Source organism: Cyprinodon variegatus, unplaced genomic scaffold, assembly GCF_000732505.1.
Source record: "Cyprinodon variegatus isolate N-32 unplaced genomic scaffold, C_variegatus-1.0 Scaffold291, whole genome shotgun sequence".
NCBI lineage: Eukaryota > Metazoa > Chordata > Actinopteri > Cyprinodontiformes > Cyprinodontidae > Cyprinodon > Cyprinodon variegatus.
The window spans coordinates 591,111-612,140 of NW_015150744.1; the positions used below are offsets into that span (position 1 = coordinate 591,111).

The 21,030-nt window shown below is 38.7% G+C and overlaps 1 protein-coding gene across 4 annotated transcripts in view; it reads left to right on the forward strand.

Moving 5' to 3' along the window:
• Window positions 1-21,030, forward strand: part of mtmr4 (myotubularin related protein 4) — a 58,810-nt gene that overhangs the window by 21,161 nt on the left and 16,619 nt on the right. For all 4 annotated transcript variants that reach the window (XM_015383677.1, XM_015383676.1, XM_015383674.1 and 1 more), the window contains 3 exons: window positions 11,357-11,446; window positions 17,565-17,681; window positions 19,090-19,172. In XM_015383677.1, coding sequence (XP_015239163.1) covers window positions 11,357-11,446; window positions 17,565-17,681; window positions 19,090-19,172 — 290 coding nt within the window. The remainder of the gene's footprint in view (window positions 1-11,356; window positions 11,447-17,564; window positions 17,682-19,089; window positions 19,173-21,030) is intronic.

A 21,030-nucleotide genomic window follows, 5' to 3' on the forward strand; every position in this document is an offset into this window, starting at 1 on the left:
GGTTACAGCCTGAAATGTTTGGAAGCCCCTTTAGAAGAACAAAAAAAAAGTAAAATATAGACAAAACTATGGTTTTCGCAACACTTGTACACAAAATAACTCAATGTTTGAATTTTATATCGCATTGGGTCAATATCGGTGTGGGTCAGATAAATAGATAAATCCGTTAAGTTCAGTCAGATCAGAGGAAGTGAGAAATGTATTAATCAGTTTTTAAATGCATATTTAATTTTGGGTCTATAATGGCTCCATCTGATTGTTTATAGTCGTGTTTCCTGCTTATAAGTAAAGCTCTGCTTCAGTGTTAAGTCCACTGAAACTCTGCTTTTTAAGGGATCTAAACCTTTTATACCTGAGCAGGTTCTCATAACACTGGCATGTCTTTCAGGGTATCTGACTAAAGGAAGCTGACTAGCAACGTGTGCAACACTTCATAGATTTTTAGCTCTAAAATACTTTAAAAGTATTTATTTATTAGATAGTTTTGTATTAATTAATTACACTAAACCCAAATAAAACACACAAACATTTTTATGTTTGTAATGTGACCCAAAGTGAAACAGTTCAATGTGTTGGAATACTTTTTAGAAAGATTTAATCTCTTAGCTGCTAAGACTTGGCAGTATTGACAAAGACAGAAAACTGAAAGTATGTTTGAAAACAAACTTGAGGGCAGAGTTTTAATGTTCGAACTTAAATGTGCCTCATATTAGATGCCCATTGTGGAGATGTTTAGGGTCAGCTTGTTTATGTTGACTGGAATTCATGGGATATCCCACTGAGTTTGCTCAGGCACAGAAACCTTGTCAGGTTTCCACATGTGAGATGCTGTTGTTGTAACATGCTATCTGTATTCCAGCTTTCATTAAAGTTGGATGAACAAGCAGTTCCCTGCTGCCGTTTTCCCCTCTCCTAAAAATCCTGCCCTTCGTTTCACTATTTATGATCCGTCTTAAACATGTCTGTGGTGCAGCTGAGTCAGCACTTCTTCTTGTGCGTCACTGTCTGTATAATTTAGTATCCACGTCCTCTGATACCTCAATGGATCACAGGCTTGTCAGTCTCTGGTGGAAGAAGAGCTGCAGAGAGAATATAAAAAAAGAAAAAAAAAACAGTGCCTGCTCCATGTGCAATCTGTTGCTCACACTAAATGAAACAACAAAATCTAATTGAGTTGACTTTGATTTTTCCATGAGCCTGATCAGATTTTCCCACTAGCTAAATGAATCATGCAACTAAAACCAGAAGCTTTTTGGGAAGGACTTTAGGTGTTACTTTCTTGCTCTATTTTTATAGCTGTGGTCCCTGTTGTACAAAATCATAACTCTTCACCTCTCAAAAAGGTTTCAGGTACCTTGTGTCATGGAGGAGGAAGCAGTCCTTGACAAAGCAATGGGATTTAACTCTAAAAACAGCAGTGAGGACTGAAGAGGGATTAAGATTTATAATTATATACATGGAACACATTTTACTGTCTAAAGTGTTTCCTTATCTGCATTTGCAGACCTATGAAGGCATCATGTTCTTAATTCATAGAGTTTAAAGGGACAGTGTGTCAGATTTATCTCCATCTGGTGGATGAATTGCAAACAGACCACTGTCTCCCTGTCTAGCATGAGATACCTGCTAAGACTTGGACAACTTTTATGTGAAATTTTGCTTTATACAGCTTTCAGACAGTAAATGAGCTGCAGCTTAGCAGTGAAATGAGCATTTCTGTATCATAAAGTGCAGCTGTGATCAAATCTTAACAGTGTGGTAGAAGAAAAATGGTGAAAAACTCAATGAAATGGAAGTTCAGAGCATTTCAAGATAAAATATATATGGTGCAAATATGCATTATTTTGATTTGGTTTATCAGTGTGATGCAGAGTCTGTGACATTATTTAGAGTTTTATTTTAAAAGTTCAGGAGTCTGGCAGTGGGGAAAAAGCTTTTGCAGAATCTGGAGGATCTGCAAGGAATGCTGCAAAGCCACTTCCTAGAGGTCAGCAGGGAGAACAGCCCATGGTGGAAAAGCAGTGGAGTTACATTCTACTCTTTATGAATGGAGGGAATCCATCAACCTCCATCAATTTTGTTGAATCAGCTAAAATAAACAATGAAATGCTTAAAACTTTTTTTCTGAAGACTATTACAAAAATCTTGTACGGCTTGCTAGCTGGTATAACCTCTGTAAAGAATAACAGTGGCTAGTAACTTTTGGCTTGGGTCTTGTCCAGTGTAGCAAACTAGCCTTCTCCGCTGGGGGGACAGACTAGTTACTGGACTACACTGCCCGGTTTCTGACGGCACCAAAATCTACTTCACTGTTATATTAAACTAACTTACCAGTCCAGCATAAGGCGTAAAACCTTGGTGTCCGTTTTAAAGCCTAAATTCCTCGTACATTTTCTCCACCTGATTAAAAATAGCGCTGATGAAGACTCGTTTTCTTCTGGTTACTTATTTTTCTGTTTATGTTTTTTTTTCTCTTTCCTCTCATTGGACAAAGAGTACAGAAGATCCTCCATTGCAGCAAAAGGTGAAGGGGATTATAATTTATGGTTGTTTTAAACTCCTTTGTCATGACGAGACATTTTCAGATACAAGTAAAACGCGTAACAGTGACAGGTTTGCCCTCTTTCAGCTTCTCTGATCAAAAATGGCAACAAAACATGGCATCTTCTATTAGCTGCATCACCCCTGTGTATTTATAAACTACTAATTCTAAGCTATAAGATCTCTTTCATTTCTGATGTGATGTTATTAGACTTTTGCAGAATTTGCATTTATTAACAGACAAATGGATTTTTGCTAATATAAAGCCACATTTGTTACACACTGTCCCTTTAATACAGTTTCTTTTGCCCTTATGTTAGTTTTGCGTTTATAGACGTTTCGACCCTTCTTCCAGAAGCATAAATATAAGGTTAGAAACTGATGTTGGCTTGCATTCTCCACTACATTTCATCCTATAGAAGTTCTGTTGGGTTGAAGTCAGGACTGGTTAAGCTTATCCTAACACAGCAAATCTTCCCATTAAAAGTTGGGAACACAAAGTTGGAGATGATGAAGCTCCTGAGTGAGACCCGTTCTTTCTGTAATGCTACGCTCAGACCGCAAGCAGCAAGAGCAGCTGCTTCAGTTTTGATGCTTGTACAAGTTTAGTTCTGACATGCGGCTGAAGCATCTGTGGTGCTCTGGCTGCGTGGTGGAAAATATGGGTTCGATGCACGGTGGGCAGAGCTAACCTATCCTTTCTTCGCCTTTAACAGTGGCTTCTATATTTGCTGTGATCAGTGGGTAAAAATAGTTTTAAAATGTTTGTAAGTGAGAAAGTCCACCTGAAAACTTAATCTGTGCAGTCAGTTCATCCAGATTACAATCCTGCCTCCAAATTTTGTTTCTGTCGGAGCCGCTCAGACCCCCGTACACCAGACATGCTCTGTCACTAGGAACCCAGTTCAACAGCAGCCTCTGGCCCGGTCGCCTCTTTGCTGTTTTTAGCTCGTGTTCACAGCAGCTGGAAGGTGTTTTGCATGCATGTAATCCAAACTGCAGGCACCAGAATAATAAAATCAAACATATTCTACTGGCAGGTACTTTAATAAACGTTAAACCTTAGGCTTTAATAAACTCTTTCAGAGGAGTGATCGCAGCGATCTGCATGAGCAGCACTGTGTCTGTCTACCTGCCAGCTCCCAGATCAGCTTCTCTGATTGGTTGATGTGGCACGTCGAGCAGCAAAAGTTCTTTTTTTCCAGCTGGAAGCGCATTGCATGCGTCAGAAACTCATGACAAAAGCTTGCTTCAGCTGCTCAGACGCGCTGTGGGACCTCTTGCTGCGCCAAGATGCTCGTCAAACATTGGCTTTGCATGTAAACTAGCTGCTTCTGCTGCCTCTTCTGCTTTAGGTGTGAACATAGCATGATGTTGGGGAAAACAACCCGCGTACCGAGATGATTCATTTTTATACTGCTGTTGAGAGGGAAATAATTAGAATTCAGTAAAGAAGTGAATATTTTCTGCAATATAATAAATGATAAACTCGCCCTGTGTTTTTTTTTTTTTTTTTTTTTAATTGCTAGGAGTATGTTTTTTATTAAGGGGCTTTTATAAAGGAGTTTGCTTTCCTTCAGCAGCGCCCCACCTTTAGATTCTTTAGAACATGTTCTATGAAATATTCATCTGTCCAGAAGGGGTAGAGGGAGAAAGAAGACTGCATTGGAAGACATTTATCACACTCTGTCATATCATCAGCTTGAACTTCTTCTTGGAATGTTCTCATGAATGTCTCTGCTGGGTTCATTTAACACCTGATAGATATGGGATTATTGCACAAGCAAAGAACACTTTTTTGCTATTTGATTTTTTTACCTTGTTTTCTACAGTAGCACTGTTGTGGCAAATTGTTATCAGCTGGCTAAAATACCTGGGCTATGTGCATATATGTTGTTTGTGGCAAGAAATTCTAAGTAGGCTCTTTTTTATTTAATTTGTTTTCATATTAGGAAGGTAAGGAAATAGTATAGTAGTAGGGGTGCACTGACTGATCAGCTGGCCAATTGATTAGCCTTGATTTCCTTAATTTTGGAAGATCTTATCGACCTCTGTAAATTTATAATTTTTTAACATTTTTTAATGGTAGGATAGGATGTAAATGCTGACGGTGCCTTTTGATCTTAACAACTGACAGTTTAAGTTGACTAAAAATAAAAATTAAAAGTTGGTATCGACATTTCAGGCTTTTTAAAGATCAGTGATGCACTGGATCTCGAAGATATGAGTATACAAAAAAAACAAAAGGATTGATCTTTTATCAGGATGATGGAGGAAAACATGAATTGTTTGCAACCAGTATTGCTTTTTAAAAAATGCATTATTACAATTGTTTTTCTGATATGAAGCACCCCTAATCACTGTTTAAAATATCAAAAAATCTTTTCTAAATGCTTTCTGTCCACTTGAGTCTCTCGTTTATAGAGAAATTAGTTTACAGCAAATATGTAAAAACACGTTGCCCACAGATTCAGGAGGTCACCTTTGCTTTGTCCTTCTCTAATCTGGGACAAAGCCAGATTAAGTAAATAATCCGGCAACGGCAGAATATTTTTTTCTTTTTTTTTGTTGTTGTAAAAGCTAGAGAGAGGGACTCTGGTTGTAGCCATGGCAACCAGACACCTAGTGAAATCTGTTCCAGTTCTTCCCAGTCTCCTCCAACTGCGACATCCCAAACTCCCTCCTGGGTTTTTGTTTTTCTTGTAAACGTTTGCAGAAGTTTTCACTCATGGGTTTCCCAGATTCCCTCAGTCCTGCTCTAATGCAGTGATAACACAGCGGCCCTGTATCGGATCCCAATAATTTGCTTTGTCATGGCTCGTCATCTGCCACGCTAGCCGAATAACTGCCTCCTGATGAAGATTTGCATGTTATCAGGACACGGAAAGGGGATGTTTATAAATGTGATGCATGGAGGTGCATGCGAGACGCGGCTGTCAGCTCCAGCTTTGTGAGCGCTGGTTAGACAAAGGTTAGGAAGGTTGTTCTGACTCTCAGCAGTGACGAAGCAAAATTCTGCCGGGGCGCAGGACAAGCTGTGCTCCATCTTTGTGAGCTGAAGTCGGAGCGCCTCTTTTTTTTTTTTTTTTTTCTGCTCTAAGATACTTTGTCTGCAGCTCTCTAGAAAGGAGTGAAGTAAAAAGGACGTCTTTGCTGCATGTTTTTGTTTGAGTGTGGCGTTTAAATGGCTGTTTAAAGGTTTGAGGATGCTGAAATCCTGAGATTATTTCCAGCAGTTTCAGTCAAGCATTCATGTAAATACCACTGCAGCCATGCCTCATGTAGTTTGCCTTCTCTTTCCCCAATGTTTAGTTCACTGCCCAATGTATTTTGTCAAGGTAACGGTTTCATCTGGGGAGCTACTTAGTTTCCATCTGCTTGTGTCTTTAAAGTACGCTGTGTTCTAGCGGGACTCCTAGCAGAAAGCCTTGTCAGGGTTGCTCCATATCATAATTCAGTAGCAGGTGCCAAGTACTATAGTGCAGCTCAGCAGAAAGCATACTAGAGCCAAGGGACCTGATGGGTTATTAACCCAGGAGGAGATGCATGTGAGGATGGAACAACCACATGGATACTCTGAACTGATGGTTCACTCTTTTTGCTAAGATTCAAGTTAACTTTGCAGTAAAAAAAACCCAATAAAATGCATCATGTTAACAGGAGCAGGGCTGAATTTCTTAAGATGCTCCTGATTGAGAACTGTGCACACTGATGAGGGGGATGTCATCTCACCTGGAGGCCTACTTGGGACTCCAGTATAAAGCTTCAACAAGATTTCTTTTTTCTCTGTTGTCACAAAACTTTTCTTACAAAAAAACCTTTGAAGGACATCCGCCGTTCAAATATTTGAGACTCATCTCTATTCCCGCTTTTGTTAGGATTTGACCTGCTGACGGCAGAAAAGAAATTGTATTTCTTTTTTTAAATATACCAAGATATAAGTACAGTCTTGAAAATATTTTCTGCCCTAAGCTGTAATGAACTTTTTCATTGAGGTGCCATCCTGTTGCATATATGAGAGCCCCTTTAAGGGGTCCAGTCATGACTATAAAAAGCTGGAAAGATAAGATATTTATCTTCGAAATAAACAATATAAAGATAGTATTAACCCTGGTGGTGTTTACTTATTACTTTTAAAGCTGGAAAATAATTTTTGCACCAGTTTTTGCTTGATAAGCAGACAGTAAAATTGTTGTGAGCCCTCTGCTGGCAGCTTATGATAGCAAATTAGAAGCTTTAAACAATGGTGAATATTGTACACTTTACTACATACTGTATAAACCTTTCACAATAGCTAACAGGCCCAGAATAGCTTTCTTTTTTTCTCTTATTCCGCATTTTTTCACTTCTGATCTTTTCCTCTATTTTTTCGCACCTCTGTAAGGGAAACGGGCTCAATTACTACTTTGTTTTCACATGGTGTACATGCACATTAATCTACCTTCTGCAAGGTACTGACATAAAAAAAAAATCGAAAATGTTGTGGCAAAAAAATAAGGCAAAAATAAAGTGTAAGACTGAAATGACATTTCAAGCGGAAACTGTTTGTTTGCAAACAGAGTGAGTTACTGGTGTATACATTTATTGTAAACAACAATAATGACTCAAATGATGAACTAAAATCTCCCCAACAATAATGAGCTGACATTCTGAATCTTAGTTTGTTGGGGATATGAATTGAATTAGTTTACAGGATTTTTTTGGTTTTAAAAATCCTGCTTAAACAGTAATAGGAGAATGGGACATAAGTAGATTAGATCAAAGGCCAGTGAATTTAATCCTGTCTGTAGGTTCTCCTGCTCTTTCTCCCCCGGAGATAAAACGATGCAGCAGAACGAAGCTCCATTGTCACCTTGAATGTTTCTTCAATGAAATGAAGCCCAGTTTTATTGGGAACATAAGGGCAGTGTTTAGAGCTAACCATGCTGTTTGTAATGTCAGAGCACTTAACTTAGCAATAAGTTTTAGGAAGTGTAAACGTCTGTCTGGCAGAGCCTCGACATCCTGCTCCATAAGCTGCCATCAGCATGGCCTTTTAGGAAAGTATATTATGTGGATGTGACAGAAAGATTGGCTGTGTTTAGTTACTGTTTGACTGTGTAGTGACTTATGGCTTTAATCTCTCCCACACCCATAGTAGGTCATCGGTTTAAACATAAAAAGGAGCAGAAAATGACACTCCCTCTTTCTGCTAACTCTCTGGATTGTGTTCTGAGAAGAGTCCAGCTCAGGGCTTACCGGTTCAACTGTCAGACAACAACGCCTCTTTTCAAACTATTTACAATAGTAAAAAAAACTTTTAAAGTTAATATAAACAACTTAAAAATGTTTTGCATCATTTTGCATTAATGATCTATGTTTTTGATAATAATAGGACAAAGTAGTTTGACCCATAAGTAAAACACTATATGCATCCCTCTTGAAGCTGCAATCTTAACTGTTATAGTTAAAGAAAAGTGTTCTTGCATTATGGCCCCGCCTCCTCTGCTGTGATTGGTCCAGTCTGTTTTAGACCAGAGAGCATTAAGCCTTACCTGACTGACTTTCGCTGACCAGGCTAATTTATTCCGGGAGACACTTTTTCTTTTTTTTTTTTTTTATCTTAAATGCAGAATATTTATATAAGTTTTACGATTATGGTATAATTCCTGCTCTGAGTGGGTCGCTCTTTTAGCTAATGCCACGTTTTAGAGTCTCTTTAACTTCAGTTTACAATTAATCAATTAATACATTTTCTGACAAATACTTAAATAATGGATTATGCTGATTTATTTTTTAGTCCTTGTTTAGATCAAAGTATAACTGTTTGTTAGAATGGCCTAATTAAAGTCCAGTCTTAACTTAGATGAACAATCTAAAATAGTAGTACTTGCAAGAACTCTCTCACAGTTTGATAAATATATATATATTTTCTTACTGAGAAGAATTTTAAAAAAATGTGTTTAGATGTGCAAAGATGGTAGAGTAGTACCTAAAATGTCTTTCAGCTGTGACTACAATGAAAGCATCAATATCACACCTATGTGTCGTAACTCTTTATATGATCATTAAAACAAAAACATCATGTCTAATTCTTCTATGATTTTATAATTATGATCCAATTTTCTTAGCCTATCTAGGATCGTCACAATTCAAAAATTTCAAACTTAATACCCAAGAAAATGTATTAGATACTCGATGAAATTTTCAATACATGGGGATTAAAAATGCGCCATTGTCAAAGGCATGAAAATGAATGCAGATCCAAACATAACACAATATGACAATATTTTAATGTTTTTTTGAGGTATTATTCATTTTATGTGGAAAAAATCAAAAATATGCGAACAGCACTATATTTAGTATGGATACTGTCCCCAATTAGCATTGTATCTGGATAGAGCTTTCTAGGTTCAATACTTTTGACAACTCTAAGGCTATTTTCACACTGCAGGCCTTGATACTTAATTCCGCTTTTTTTTTTTTTGAAATCCGCTTTTTTTGCGTTGCCGTTCATATTTCCAAATATATGCGACTTGTATGTGATATCCTGTGTGAACTGCAGTCATACAACGCAAGTGTCCCGAATGAGCAGTAGAGGACGCAATGACATCACAGGCCAGTGTGTCCTCTCTCTCAAGGAAGTAAATATGGATGGTAGTGCCTGAGCGCATCTAGTGATCTTTCTCAACCATAAAAACCATCTTTTCAAGATGGTTAAGCATAAATACTGCTCTCCCCTAACCTTATAAATCAGACTAAATGTGAGATTAAATGTGTAATTTAGTCTGGCCCCGATGAATGAGACATCGGAAGATTATTGATGAGAACAACCCGTTGTTTTTCAAACCATGTCTGTGCTTATTGGGCAATGCTCTGACCAATGAGCGCAACTGACTGTGACATAGTAAGCGCGACAGAAAGCTGGTGGGGGAATGTAAACAGACTGTTGGTAAAACGGCGAATACATCCTTCTCAAAAATGAATGAGCGTACAGCCTCTTCCTGCTCATGTTTCAACGAAAACCCCAAGTCTAATCCTTTCAAAACTGATTCCAAAGCTGAGTCAAAAGTCGCCATCAGAGCCAGCGGTCCTTCACACACGACTATGCCGAGAAAGGGCCGCTGCAGACGGGCTGCTGTTAGCCCTGGAGGTCCGCTGGTTGCCGCCAGCTGGTTCTCTGCGTTGTGATTGGCCTGCCAGATCTAGGGCCTGGGGCATTGATCGAGGCTAGACCAACTCACAGACAAAAATGATTTTGGCCGCTGGAGGGTGGGGCTAGTTTACTAGGCTACCTCTCTGCATCATCGTCCACCATGGTTGTTGTTTTTCTTGCCGCTTCTTCATAGTAAGACCCAGAGTAGTGACCTTTGTCAGGTATTAATGGCGTTTAGGTCGGATGAATGCGACCTGGCCGTTCAGACACAGGTTGCATTTGAAAAGATCAGATTCGTATCAGATTTAGGACCATATAGTCAAGTGGCCTGGGTCGCACTGGAAAGAATCGGATCTGTGTGTTTCAGACTGTTATGAAAAGATCAGATCCAGGTCGCATTGGGTCAAAAAAATCGCATTTGGGTCACTACAGACTGCAGTGTGAACATAGCCTAAGTTCATCAGATAAATGTCGTTACAACGATACAAAATGTGAAACGTTTCCAAAGATATTATTACTTTTTCAGCATTATACACCCTGCAAGATAATCTTTCCGTTATTAGCTGTAACCTGTGCTGTCCTTCTGTTTGGAAATTGTCTTGTAGACATGCTGTTGCTTTGTAGGGGCCGGGTTGTCCTAGTGGGTACACTGTTTATCTGTGACCAGTTTGCTCATGGGTGGCTGGCTTATTATGAGGTTTAATTAGCTACTTGGAGCTTTAATTAATGGTCACTGCAGGTTCACAAATAACAAGGTATTTCCTCTTTTTATTTTGTTATTGTCCTGTCATGGGACTTAGTACGCACGATGAAAAAGAAAGTCCAAAGGAAGGACTCTTATTCTACTTTCTGTATTTAGGACCAGAGTGGCTTTGAAAATGACTGAATGTTTGGGAGGGTAAACAGGTTCACAATGGGCTAAAATAAGTCTAATAATACTCTAGATAAGAAGTCCTGGATGTTGTGGAGGTGAAGCACTCCTAAGTAACTCACGTTAGTCAATTAAGAGAAAATAAAGGCCCTATTCAGGTCCTTCACTGTAATCACTTTATTCTCTCCAAAGGATTGAACGTATGACCTGATAAGTGTTCATTCAGCCGGAGTAGGGCGCCAGCTGCCTTGGCTGCAGAAGGACGGCGCTGCCTGCTTTCTTTTGTTCCTCCCTTTTTGTCGTTTCTGCCTCCACTTGAAGAATTGCAGTCTAATTTTAGTAACCCATCCATTATATTAGGCATGAACTTTATGAGGCTGCTGCCTTTTGGATTCCACTTTGGATGATTGTCATGACTATAAGTTTCTATTTTAATTCAATGCTATTGAATGAATAGCAACAAAAGAAAACTTCAGGTTTTAGATTAAAGATGTTTGGAGACTGAGCTGTAAACATTTTAAAAAGGGGCTTAATACTAGGTTTTTTCTGCTTAAGGGTTTATTTAACCTTTTTTTGTTCATGTATTTCGTGATTTGGTTTGATATAACTCGTCCTTGGTCTGTTTTACACCGGAGGCTTATAACCATACATGTACCTAATTCAGACATGGTGAAACCAGCCAAGGATTGGTCCTGCTGTTCATGTGTTTTTGTTTCCCCCTGCATCAGTAATAAACATTCGCTGCATATAATAATCATATTTAATAATAATGAATGTGTTTATTTTGTTTTTTTCTGTCCATTAATCAGGGTGAAGAGGGGCCTCCCAGTCTGGAGTACATCAAGGCCAAGGACTTGTTCCCCCAGAAGGAACTGGTGAAGGAGGATGAAAGCCTTCAGGTGAGCTGTTATTTTTTTTAGCAAACATCCCTTTACTCTCACATAGCCTCTCACTCAGTCTCCATGTGAACTTTTCATTGCATTGTCCCTCTCCAGTTTAACACCTTCCCTGACTTTAGGAATAACATTTAGCACTGATATCAGGTGAACAAGGTCAGCATTTGGAGATGGACTCTCTTCTGTTTTGCTAAACTGCTATGATCTGATGGGTTTATTTTTTGCTGTATGATGAAAGTAACCAAACTACATGGGACAATTCAGTGAGCTACCAGCTCAGATAGGTAAAAATTGATCAGTCCCATCACTTCTTTTTTCTTCTTCTTCTTTAGCAGTTGCCATCTGTTTCATCACATGAGACACTGCAGGTGTTTAATATTTTTTACATGGCTATCTGGGTGCAGACATCTTTAAATGCAGCTGCATCACTAGGACTTGGTCTTTTTGGACAGATGCAGTGAATAGAGCTTTTTTATCTCCTTTAACATAAATATTTTAGCTGGGCCCAATTCCTTTTAAAGGTTTTTATATGATAAAATATAAAAATAGGATTTAAAATATTTGCTCCAACTTCATTATGTAAAAAGATCCCAGTGGCCTGGAGATGTTGACCCTAAGCAATACCCTGATGGCTCTCTGGACTCTGCAAGCTGCTCATTTATCCCTAAGGGATGGGTTAAATGCAGAGAATGTATCTTACCAAAACAAACAACTTCATTATCACCATTTTGATTATTATTGTATTAATATTGTGGATTTTAGAATCAAGATTTACATCACATCAGAAACCTATGAAATCGATTTTGCTATATTGAAACAAGACTTTCTCAATGATCTAATATCAACAGCACGGTTAGCAAAATAGTGATCCTAAAATCTTTATGTCTGTGTGTTGGGGCATACCTTAACTCTAGAATCTCTAAGATGCAACATGTGCCATAACGGAGGTTGAAACCTTAAAGGGATAAATGCTGCAGTTTCACACTTCTTCTTTTCAACCTTCCTGTTATCCATTTAAAGTTTGACTCTCTCTTGCCCTCTCATTGCCTAAATGAAAAATCTCAGCATGTGGTAGAAAATGTAGTTTCATTTTCAACAGATCTTCTAAAATGGCTAAATTTCCTCCAACATCATTTTAAGGTCTCTTTAAATGTCTCATCTATCAGTACTAACTTCCACATGAATCCGCACACAATGAACCCAGTTATTAAAAAATGACTGGATTCTGGTATCTTCATCATGTTTTTTTGGGTTGTTGTTTTTTTTGGTCACATATAGGTATTTTTCCAGCTTGGTTTTAATGACAAACAAAGAAAGTTGTTTGACACAATAGGTGGGATCATTTAACCTGTTTATGCATGTAGTGACAAAGGTTGGCAGGGATTCTCTATATACAGGGGTTCCCAAAGTTTTTACCTCCTGACCCTAAAAATAACATTGACCCCCTAGAAATACAAATTATTATTTCACTCTAAATTCACACATAGAGTAAATTAATGTATATGAATATTGAATCAAGTTAACACTAGCGGACCCCTCAGGGGGTCCCTTTTTAGCTAGGAATGTTTCATAGGTTGTACACCTTGGTGTAACACTTCTTTAGATTTTGCATGGCATAGTGGCGCAGTCTAATTATAGTAATTTAGACTCTGAATCACTATTTCCTGCATTTTGAGGTGGAATGCAGCTAACTTTTTGTCTTTGTGGCAATGCTACTTTTGTCCTGATTATGGGAAGTATGTGTGCTTGACTAGAGGTGGAAATTCATAAGGAAGACGTGAGATCATTTCAGGTACAATATTATGTTTCATAGGTTAATACAAACAATGAGAAAGTGTAACTTAAACTTATTGCTAATGGGGAAACTTGATTGTTACATATACAGCAAGTTGAACAAAAATGAAGAACTGAAGCTCTAAAACACAATCTGCAAACCAATAGAGGAGAAAGTGCCAGGACTGCTTTTATTTCTATGCATATACCGGTACTTAGATTTAAGCAGGTGTGTTACGCCGAAGGGAAATTTGACCAGTTGTAAGTTTTTAAAGGTCAAAAACAGCGCACTGTTATCTACAAACAACATTCATTTGATCTTTTTGAATTACAGACTCCAATTATCTCGAAGAACCATGAAACAAATCGAGGCATCCGTTGTAATTTACTTTAGCTGGTGTTTTTTCTCCCATTCCACAGACAGCGTTGTCCCAAAGAACAAAAAAACCCTCCAAAATATTTCTATCGTTATCAGGCATTCCATGAATTTTCGTAAACTTTTCAAAGTTTGAAGCTTACCTGCTTGCAAACAGCACAGCATCCTTGTTCCCGCGAATTAAGTTGTCCATAGGGACATTAGATATTAAACCATATTCCAGGGGAAAATTGGGGCGTAGCAAAGCCGTACATCCCAGTTTCTAATATTTTTAGTAAAGGGCGTACAAAATGTGCGCCTATATGCTTTGCTAGATAAAAGCTTCTACCTATCCCTACTTTGGGAACCTATGATTTAAATGGTAGCTGGAGGTAATTGCTTCTGCACTTTGAGTTTTAGGAAAATGCTTCTTGAAAGTGCTTTATTTGATGCTAACAGATGTGTATAAACCATGCGGAGAATTTATAACTGTGTAGCAGCTTTTTTTTCTCACTCCAAAGTTTCTTAATTTTATTTTCACCTCTTGGCTGAACTGTAACTTGTGCCACCTGTTTTCTTTTCTTAAGAATTCATCTTCACTCCTGCAGAGAATAAAACAGGGCAGCTGCAAAACATGTGGGTCACTAGAGAGAGGAGGACTTGTTAGGCTGTTGGTGAAGATGAAGCTTTGATGGGCAATTTTCTGTCTGCTCTCTGTGGAGTAGAGGCTTTGCTTTTAGGCTGTTTGGTTAATGGAGCTGAGCATCATGTTTAGAGAGAAGATGACAAAAGAAAGATGAATAGTGGAGGGAGCCTCCCAGCCTGAGGTTATCCACTGCTGGGTTTATTTTGTGCTTTTAAATTGAACTGTGTTTCCAGTTGATTTCCAATGAACTGAGGGGAAAATCAGCTTGTTTAGAGTTTTTATTTATAAAGTGGTTTTCTTTTAAAAGCCTTCCGGTGAGAGAGTTTAGGGTAGTTTGGTTTGTGGAGATAAAAGCTCTATAATCATCTTGATTGCAACATTCTGTTTTGCTCCTCCCCCCCGTCCTTCACACATGCAGTCACACATTTTTATCCCTCCTTTAATCTTTTGATTGTTCTCAGTCATTTCTCTCATTATCAGTATTTCCTTCTCACAGCTGCTTGCTTGCAGACACCCCCTGCCTTATTTAATACGTTTCTGCTCTGAGTCTGCACATTTAGGTGTACCTTGGAGCAGGGTGTGCATGCCCTGACATGCAGGCTGCTTGAACCGGAAGTCACGACTCACTAGTCGGAGCATTATTCATGGGCGTTCCTTCTCGGCCTGTTTCTCTCCGTGGCTCGCCGTCTTCACGTTTATGCTTCCTAAGGCTTCGTAGAGGAAACGTGACACAGTTATCTTCTGCTGCTCTTGCCAGCTGCCAGTGACTCATGCACCCACTTTAGGAGCGCAGCTTGTTTAATGCAGCTCCCAGTCAGTACAGCATGCTAACTATGGCAATCTGGGCAGGAAGTGTTGGTCGTCTCCCAGAGCGGAGAAACAATCAGTTTCAGTGGCTGCAGAATCTCATTTCAGGCATATTAATGTCTTTGCATTATTAATTCATGCAAGCTGCCAACATTGATGTGGTTTTTGCACATGAATGCAATGATGCTGTTGTGTTCAGCTCTCTGTTTTATCGTGCATAATTATATATCTTTGGGTTTTTAATGTATGCGTTTGAGGTTTTATGTATAAACCTTACAGTCTGGCTAGGAAGTTCCCGAAACTTTGAAAATACGAGTCTGGAAAAGTTTGCAATGATAAAGCTGGAACTCTGGCTAATTTTGTTCTTCTTTCTCTTCAAAGTTAGTCAGAAGAGGTATTTTTTCTACTGAAAGAAAAATTGAAACGCTATTAATGTTTTAATAGTTACGTTTTCCCATTGGTTGTACCAGGGGAGTCGCTGCCTATATTTGGCTCCAGTGTTTGGCTGCAGAACACTGTGTGCTCCATTTCCCAGGTTAAGCTGGACTTTTATTTTTTTCTGTCTGGACCGATGCAGCATCTGTTTAGAAGAGCAGCAGCAGGTGCAGCATAAACATCAGGGGGTTCCTTAACACCCATCCGTCATCAAACGAGGGACACACTGTCAGGAAAAAAAATAAAATAAAAAGAAATACCGCCACATGCTCTTGTAATTTTGCGTTTATATTTTATGTTTTCTCTTGACTCAGCTGGCCAAGGTCATCGCGAGTCGTTATCATCTCTTTATGACTGTGACTAACATCCTGCATGATAGTGTAACACATTATTGTTTTGCTCTAGAACCATCATGGCTGCTGCTGTTTCTCTAGTTTCAAGTCGACCCGATTTCTCCCCATCTGCCTCACTGCATGCAGTCTTTTTAGCATGCCCTGGTAACTCCAGCTCCGAGTGACTCAGCAACACATGCTAATGCAGTATGAGGTAATGTTGTCTCTAAGCAACGCCATTGTCCCCTCTACGAGAGTCTAAACAAGATCTAAGTAGCCATTCATGACAGCAAAGTTGTTTTAAGGAGACCAGAACAGAAAATCGTACCGGACCTCATGCTGTCCTGCAAAACACTTTGCTTGTTTTAATCCCCTTGAAAAAGCATCTGTGACATTAAACGGTAAAGTATCAATCTCTTAAAAAGGGAGGTGAGAAGCCAACTGCTGTGAAGGTAATTAAAAGCTTCAGATTATCTCTGAATTGAAACATTATTGAGGAGTTGGCAGATGTAACAGGCGCTTGGCTTTTAAAGATAATTCCCCGCATACGAGTTTAAAAAAAAAAAAGTTCTCTTGACCTCTTCTAGAAAACCAATTACCTTAATGTAGGGTGCTGCAGCCAAAGCCGGGGCTTGGCTGTGACTATAATAAAATGAACACAAGTAGGAATGTTAATGGAAAGGCTGGGATCCTGTCCTGCAGCCCTGCCTCCTGTTTGTCTGCTCATTCAGGCTCGGCAACAAGCCTTTTCTGCTCACAAAGGTCCCTCTGTAAGGCTAGAGGCACGTTCTAATGGGACACCTTAGACCTGCATGCCAGCGTTACTGTCACTGGTTTTATTTAGTGAAGGTTTTTACTTTACAGAAACTTTATGCAGAAGTATTCACACCTCTTGTACCTTTTTAAAATTTTATGGCTGCATTAAATGTTTTATTCAATATTTCCAGGCATGTTTTACTGCAGGGATGGTGTCTGTTTATGTTTCATCTTAAATAAATCCTTTAAGGTATTGAAAAAATGACAAATAATACAGTGCAATTTTTTTTTTTGCATTATTTACAACAAAACAAAACCTAACATGCATGTTTTCAGAGTCATATATGACAAAGATTCTGCAGTTAAGGCCAGAAAGCCAGAGCACGTTCCTCCATATTGCTTTCTTGATCTTTCACATTGTTTGTGGCAAACTGAAAGTAAATTAAACAGTCGTCTGTGACATTTTAGAGCTGGAGACATTATTTTATAACCTAACTCTGCTTTGAATGACCCCAGAAACATAAGTGACCTTTTTGATGTGTTCCTTGGTTTGTTTACTAATATTCTCTAGGAAAAAAAACTGTCATTTTTAAATAAAAAGGACACGAGGCACTTTTGACTTTTAGAGTTAAAACCTTGTACTTTTCACTCCATTTTACACATTGCATTGGTCTGTGCCATGGTTTTGTAATAAATATGGCAAACCTTAAGGTGCATGAATACTAATTACATCGGAATCGCTTATATTTTACAGTATTTTTTTATTTATTATTTTTTTAGGGCGGATTTAGGGCCCATTTTTATATTTTTATAAAGTATACGAAAAAAGTTAGAATTCCTACTAAAGGAAACCTTTATTAACAAATCAAACAAAACAAGGAAAACGGCTGTATTATTAGCCGGCTGATATATTGGTCTATTTCTTTAGATTAGGTTTGGGATAACGCATATAGAGCTGTGCATCCATGAGTTTTTTAAGCCAGACCTAAACCTAAACCTGCGTCTTTGTCTCTGCAGGTTCCATTCCCGGTTCTTCAGGGGGAAGGAGTGGAATATCTCGGTCATGCGGACGAAGCAGTCATTGCGATCTCAAACTACAGACTCCACATCAAGTTCAAGGACTCCGTCATCAATGTGAGTTTGCCTCCCGACGAAGGGAGCTGCTGAATTAGTTTGCTTCAATACAAACAGCAGAGCCCCGCCACTCCACGGGCCAATAGCAGCAGAGAGGAGGGTTTAGTGTCGGACACACAGGCTGTCCCCTTTCACCCCGTTTAAGTTTTCTTAACACATAACTGAGCTAACAAGGTAAATAAAGCTGAGGAATTCAACCTCGTTGCTGAGTGGTTTTAGCGCCGCTTCAGCATAGTTTGTTCTTCCAACACTGTACCACAGGAGTTGCAGGCTTTCTTTTGATCTACCGGCGAAAAGGCTGGAACGTGACATCCGAGTGTTAAAGCCCGGCCCCCGCTGGCGCTGCTGTCCGCTCCTTTTGACGTCAAGCGTTGCTCAAACACAAATGAGCATATTGTTTGTCCTCACTGGCAGTGGATTTTTGTCCTCATTCCCAAATCTTAGTCAAATTTTCCAGGGTACAATTTGTTGAAACGGCGGCAGAATAAAATAAGGAAAAAGGACTGATCATTAAATATGCTCCTTGGGATTTAGCTTAACTAGAGTTTATATGTAAGCGGCGAAGCAGCGCTGTACTTCTGATTACCCAACCGCTCGGACTCCTGCACAGATGAACTCTGTCTGAAAGTCACAACCTTTCCCTCACATGTCCTTTCACAAGTCACCCCATACTCCTAAGCTGTTTTTGCCCTTTGCTCCCATCTTTGTTTGTCTTTCTGTCTCACCATGAGCCATGTGTGATTTGGACATGTGCCGCTAGCAGCACATCCACTCAGTTAGCTTTCATCTTGCCCTCTTTGCTGTTTTTCCTTTTTATCTTTTCATTTCCGTTTTGTCTCCAAAGCCTTTTTGGGTTTAATTTTTTTCCCATTCCCTCTTTTCCTGTGTGTCCTCTCCCTCCCTCTCTTTGTGTGTGCTCCATGGTGGTACTGTGTTTTAGACCTACCCTGGTGCGGACAGTGAGATCTCTGTGAGTACACTATGATAAAACACATCCCTCTGTCACAGATTAGACAGCCTGCTCACTCAGTCCTTCACTCTATGTGGCTGGAAAGCACTAAAGACAGTGTCTTTGTCTTTAATGATGAAAACCTTTGATTTTTTATCCAAATTAGTTGCTATCCTTTAGACTAAAAGGGTTTATTTTTCTCATAGCAGCAAGTATTTTGATATAATACGATGCATAGTCTCCATTTTCCCACCTGTGAACCTTTATGAGCGAATTTCAGTAATTTTGAGAAGCTGACAAAGAGCAAAAAAAAGCTTTATTATTATTATTACAAATATTGAATCCAAGTAAGGATGCAGTCCTGAAGGAGAAGGTGGGAATTTCTCTGCAGGATTGTCCTCTGCTTTAAACAAATGAAATAAAATAAACTGATTGTGTTCGCTCTGTCTCCCCCTACAGGTGCCACTCAGGCTGGTAGAAAATGTGGAAAGCAGAGATATGTTCCAGCTGCACATCATCTGCAAAGACTCTAAAGTTGTCAGGTAGGAAAATAGACAGTTGGGTTCTTATTTAGGCTTCAGATGGTAGTTTTATATTAGACAGTCACATGAAGAAGAAATGCGGTGGAAAACTTTCTCTTGAATCTGTTGCACTTTCCCTTAGAAATGTGTTTTATTTGGATTTTTTTTATTCAGTTGTGTCTAGGGCTGGGTATTTTCGCCAAAGTCCTGAATCGATTAGATTTTGATTAATACAGTTCTAAATCGATTGAGTTTGATTCGATCTGTTTTTACAATTATGAAAGTGGTTCAACTGTGAGTCAGAATACTCATGTATTTTATTTTTTTCCTCTCACATTAAACACAAAGTGCAAACTTGTAAATCAGACAGTTTAAGCTTGAGAAGTGAACAAAACTGTCTCATAAGTGCAAGCTTGTTGGTGAAAAGTGAAAAAGTGAAGCCTCACTCGAGCAAGCAGTCGTGACACGGCGGAGACACAGCAGACATTCATGAGCTGCATTATCTCCTCTGCACAAACCATATTTGCAGCGTTGTCTGTAACAACTACAGGGTGTTTGCTGGTCAGCCCCCATTTGTTAATGTCTTCAGTTAACCTATTGTGTATATTAGCAGCTGTCTGGCTTAAAATAATCTTGAGTGCATCTTTCCTGCTCATTTGAATGTGAACATCACGTGCGTCACTATAAAACTAATCGATCTCATTCCCTAAACATCGATTCTGCAAAAATTTAAAGGAATCGATTCAAAATCGATTTTTTTACCCAGCCCTAGTTGTGTCATTAACTAGTTGTGTAATTGGATATTAAGGATGACAATCTGTGATTGTCAAAACATTTTACAAACCAAATCTGTAAAGAGGCGTTTTTTTTCTGTTGAATTTTAGTTTGCAACAACCCATACAGAGTTCTGAGCACATGAAAGAATATACTGTGGTTAGGTTAGACTGTGGATATATGTGTGTATATATATATATATATATATATATATATATATATATATCTGTCCCCTTCCAAATGTATTGCTTATATTAGCCAATTGTTCTTCTTTATTGTAAATATCTGGAAAAGTTGAGCCACTCTTACTGTAGCTGAGTAATGAAACATTTGATTGTTTATATATCTAAAGCAACACTGAGTACCTTTTAACCCACCTATACGCTTAATTTGAGAAATATAAAATTATTTTTCAAGAGACCCAAAGCGCCGCTAAAACAGTCTGAGCTCCTCTTAAACACCAGAGCTAGATTAGCTAAAAGTTGCTGTTCGAAAACTCAACAGATTGAACTGTTGGTACATTTAATCTAGAGGGGTGAGTGTTTTTGTCTTTACAAGGAACTGCATAACTTCTCAATCTGCTGATCCAAATTGGTCTGCTATCAGACACTGAGACAGACTGGTTAATTTAGCGTTTTTGCTAGTTGCTTTCAGGGGCGTCAAAACTGGCTTTTAGAGTATTTGCTCCCCTAGTGGCTAAAAGTTACATAGTGCTGTTTTAATAAACAAATGGAAAACATTCACTAAATGTTTTACCTCTAAATGAGGCTTAGAAAAATAAAAATACATATCTTTATTCATTTGGTCATTCTGAACAAAAAAGTGTTTGTTTTTGCTTTAGCTTAATGTGGGGAGCAACATTGCACTTATTACATTATTTATCCTCCTTTATCGTTTCCTCTGTATGTTTGTGGGAAGCTTGATAGAACAGGATGTGTGAAGAGAGCAATTGAGTTTAATTTGTTTAGTAGTTTCATGGTATAATAATTATGTTTCTGTTAAATCAGTGCTTGCCATGAGCTGTTATTTAAACGTAGGCTAAAGAAGCTAAAGATAGAGAGCTAAATCTGGTTACTGAAGAGGAAACACAGGCTGAGAGCTCTAC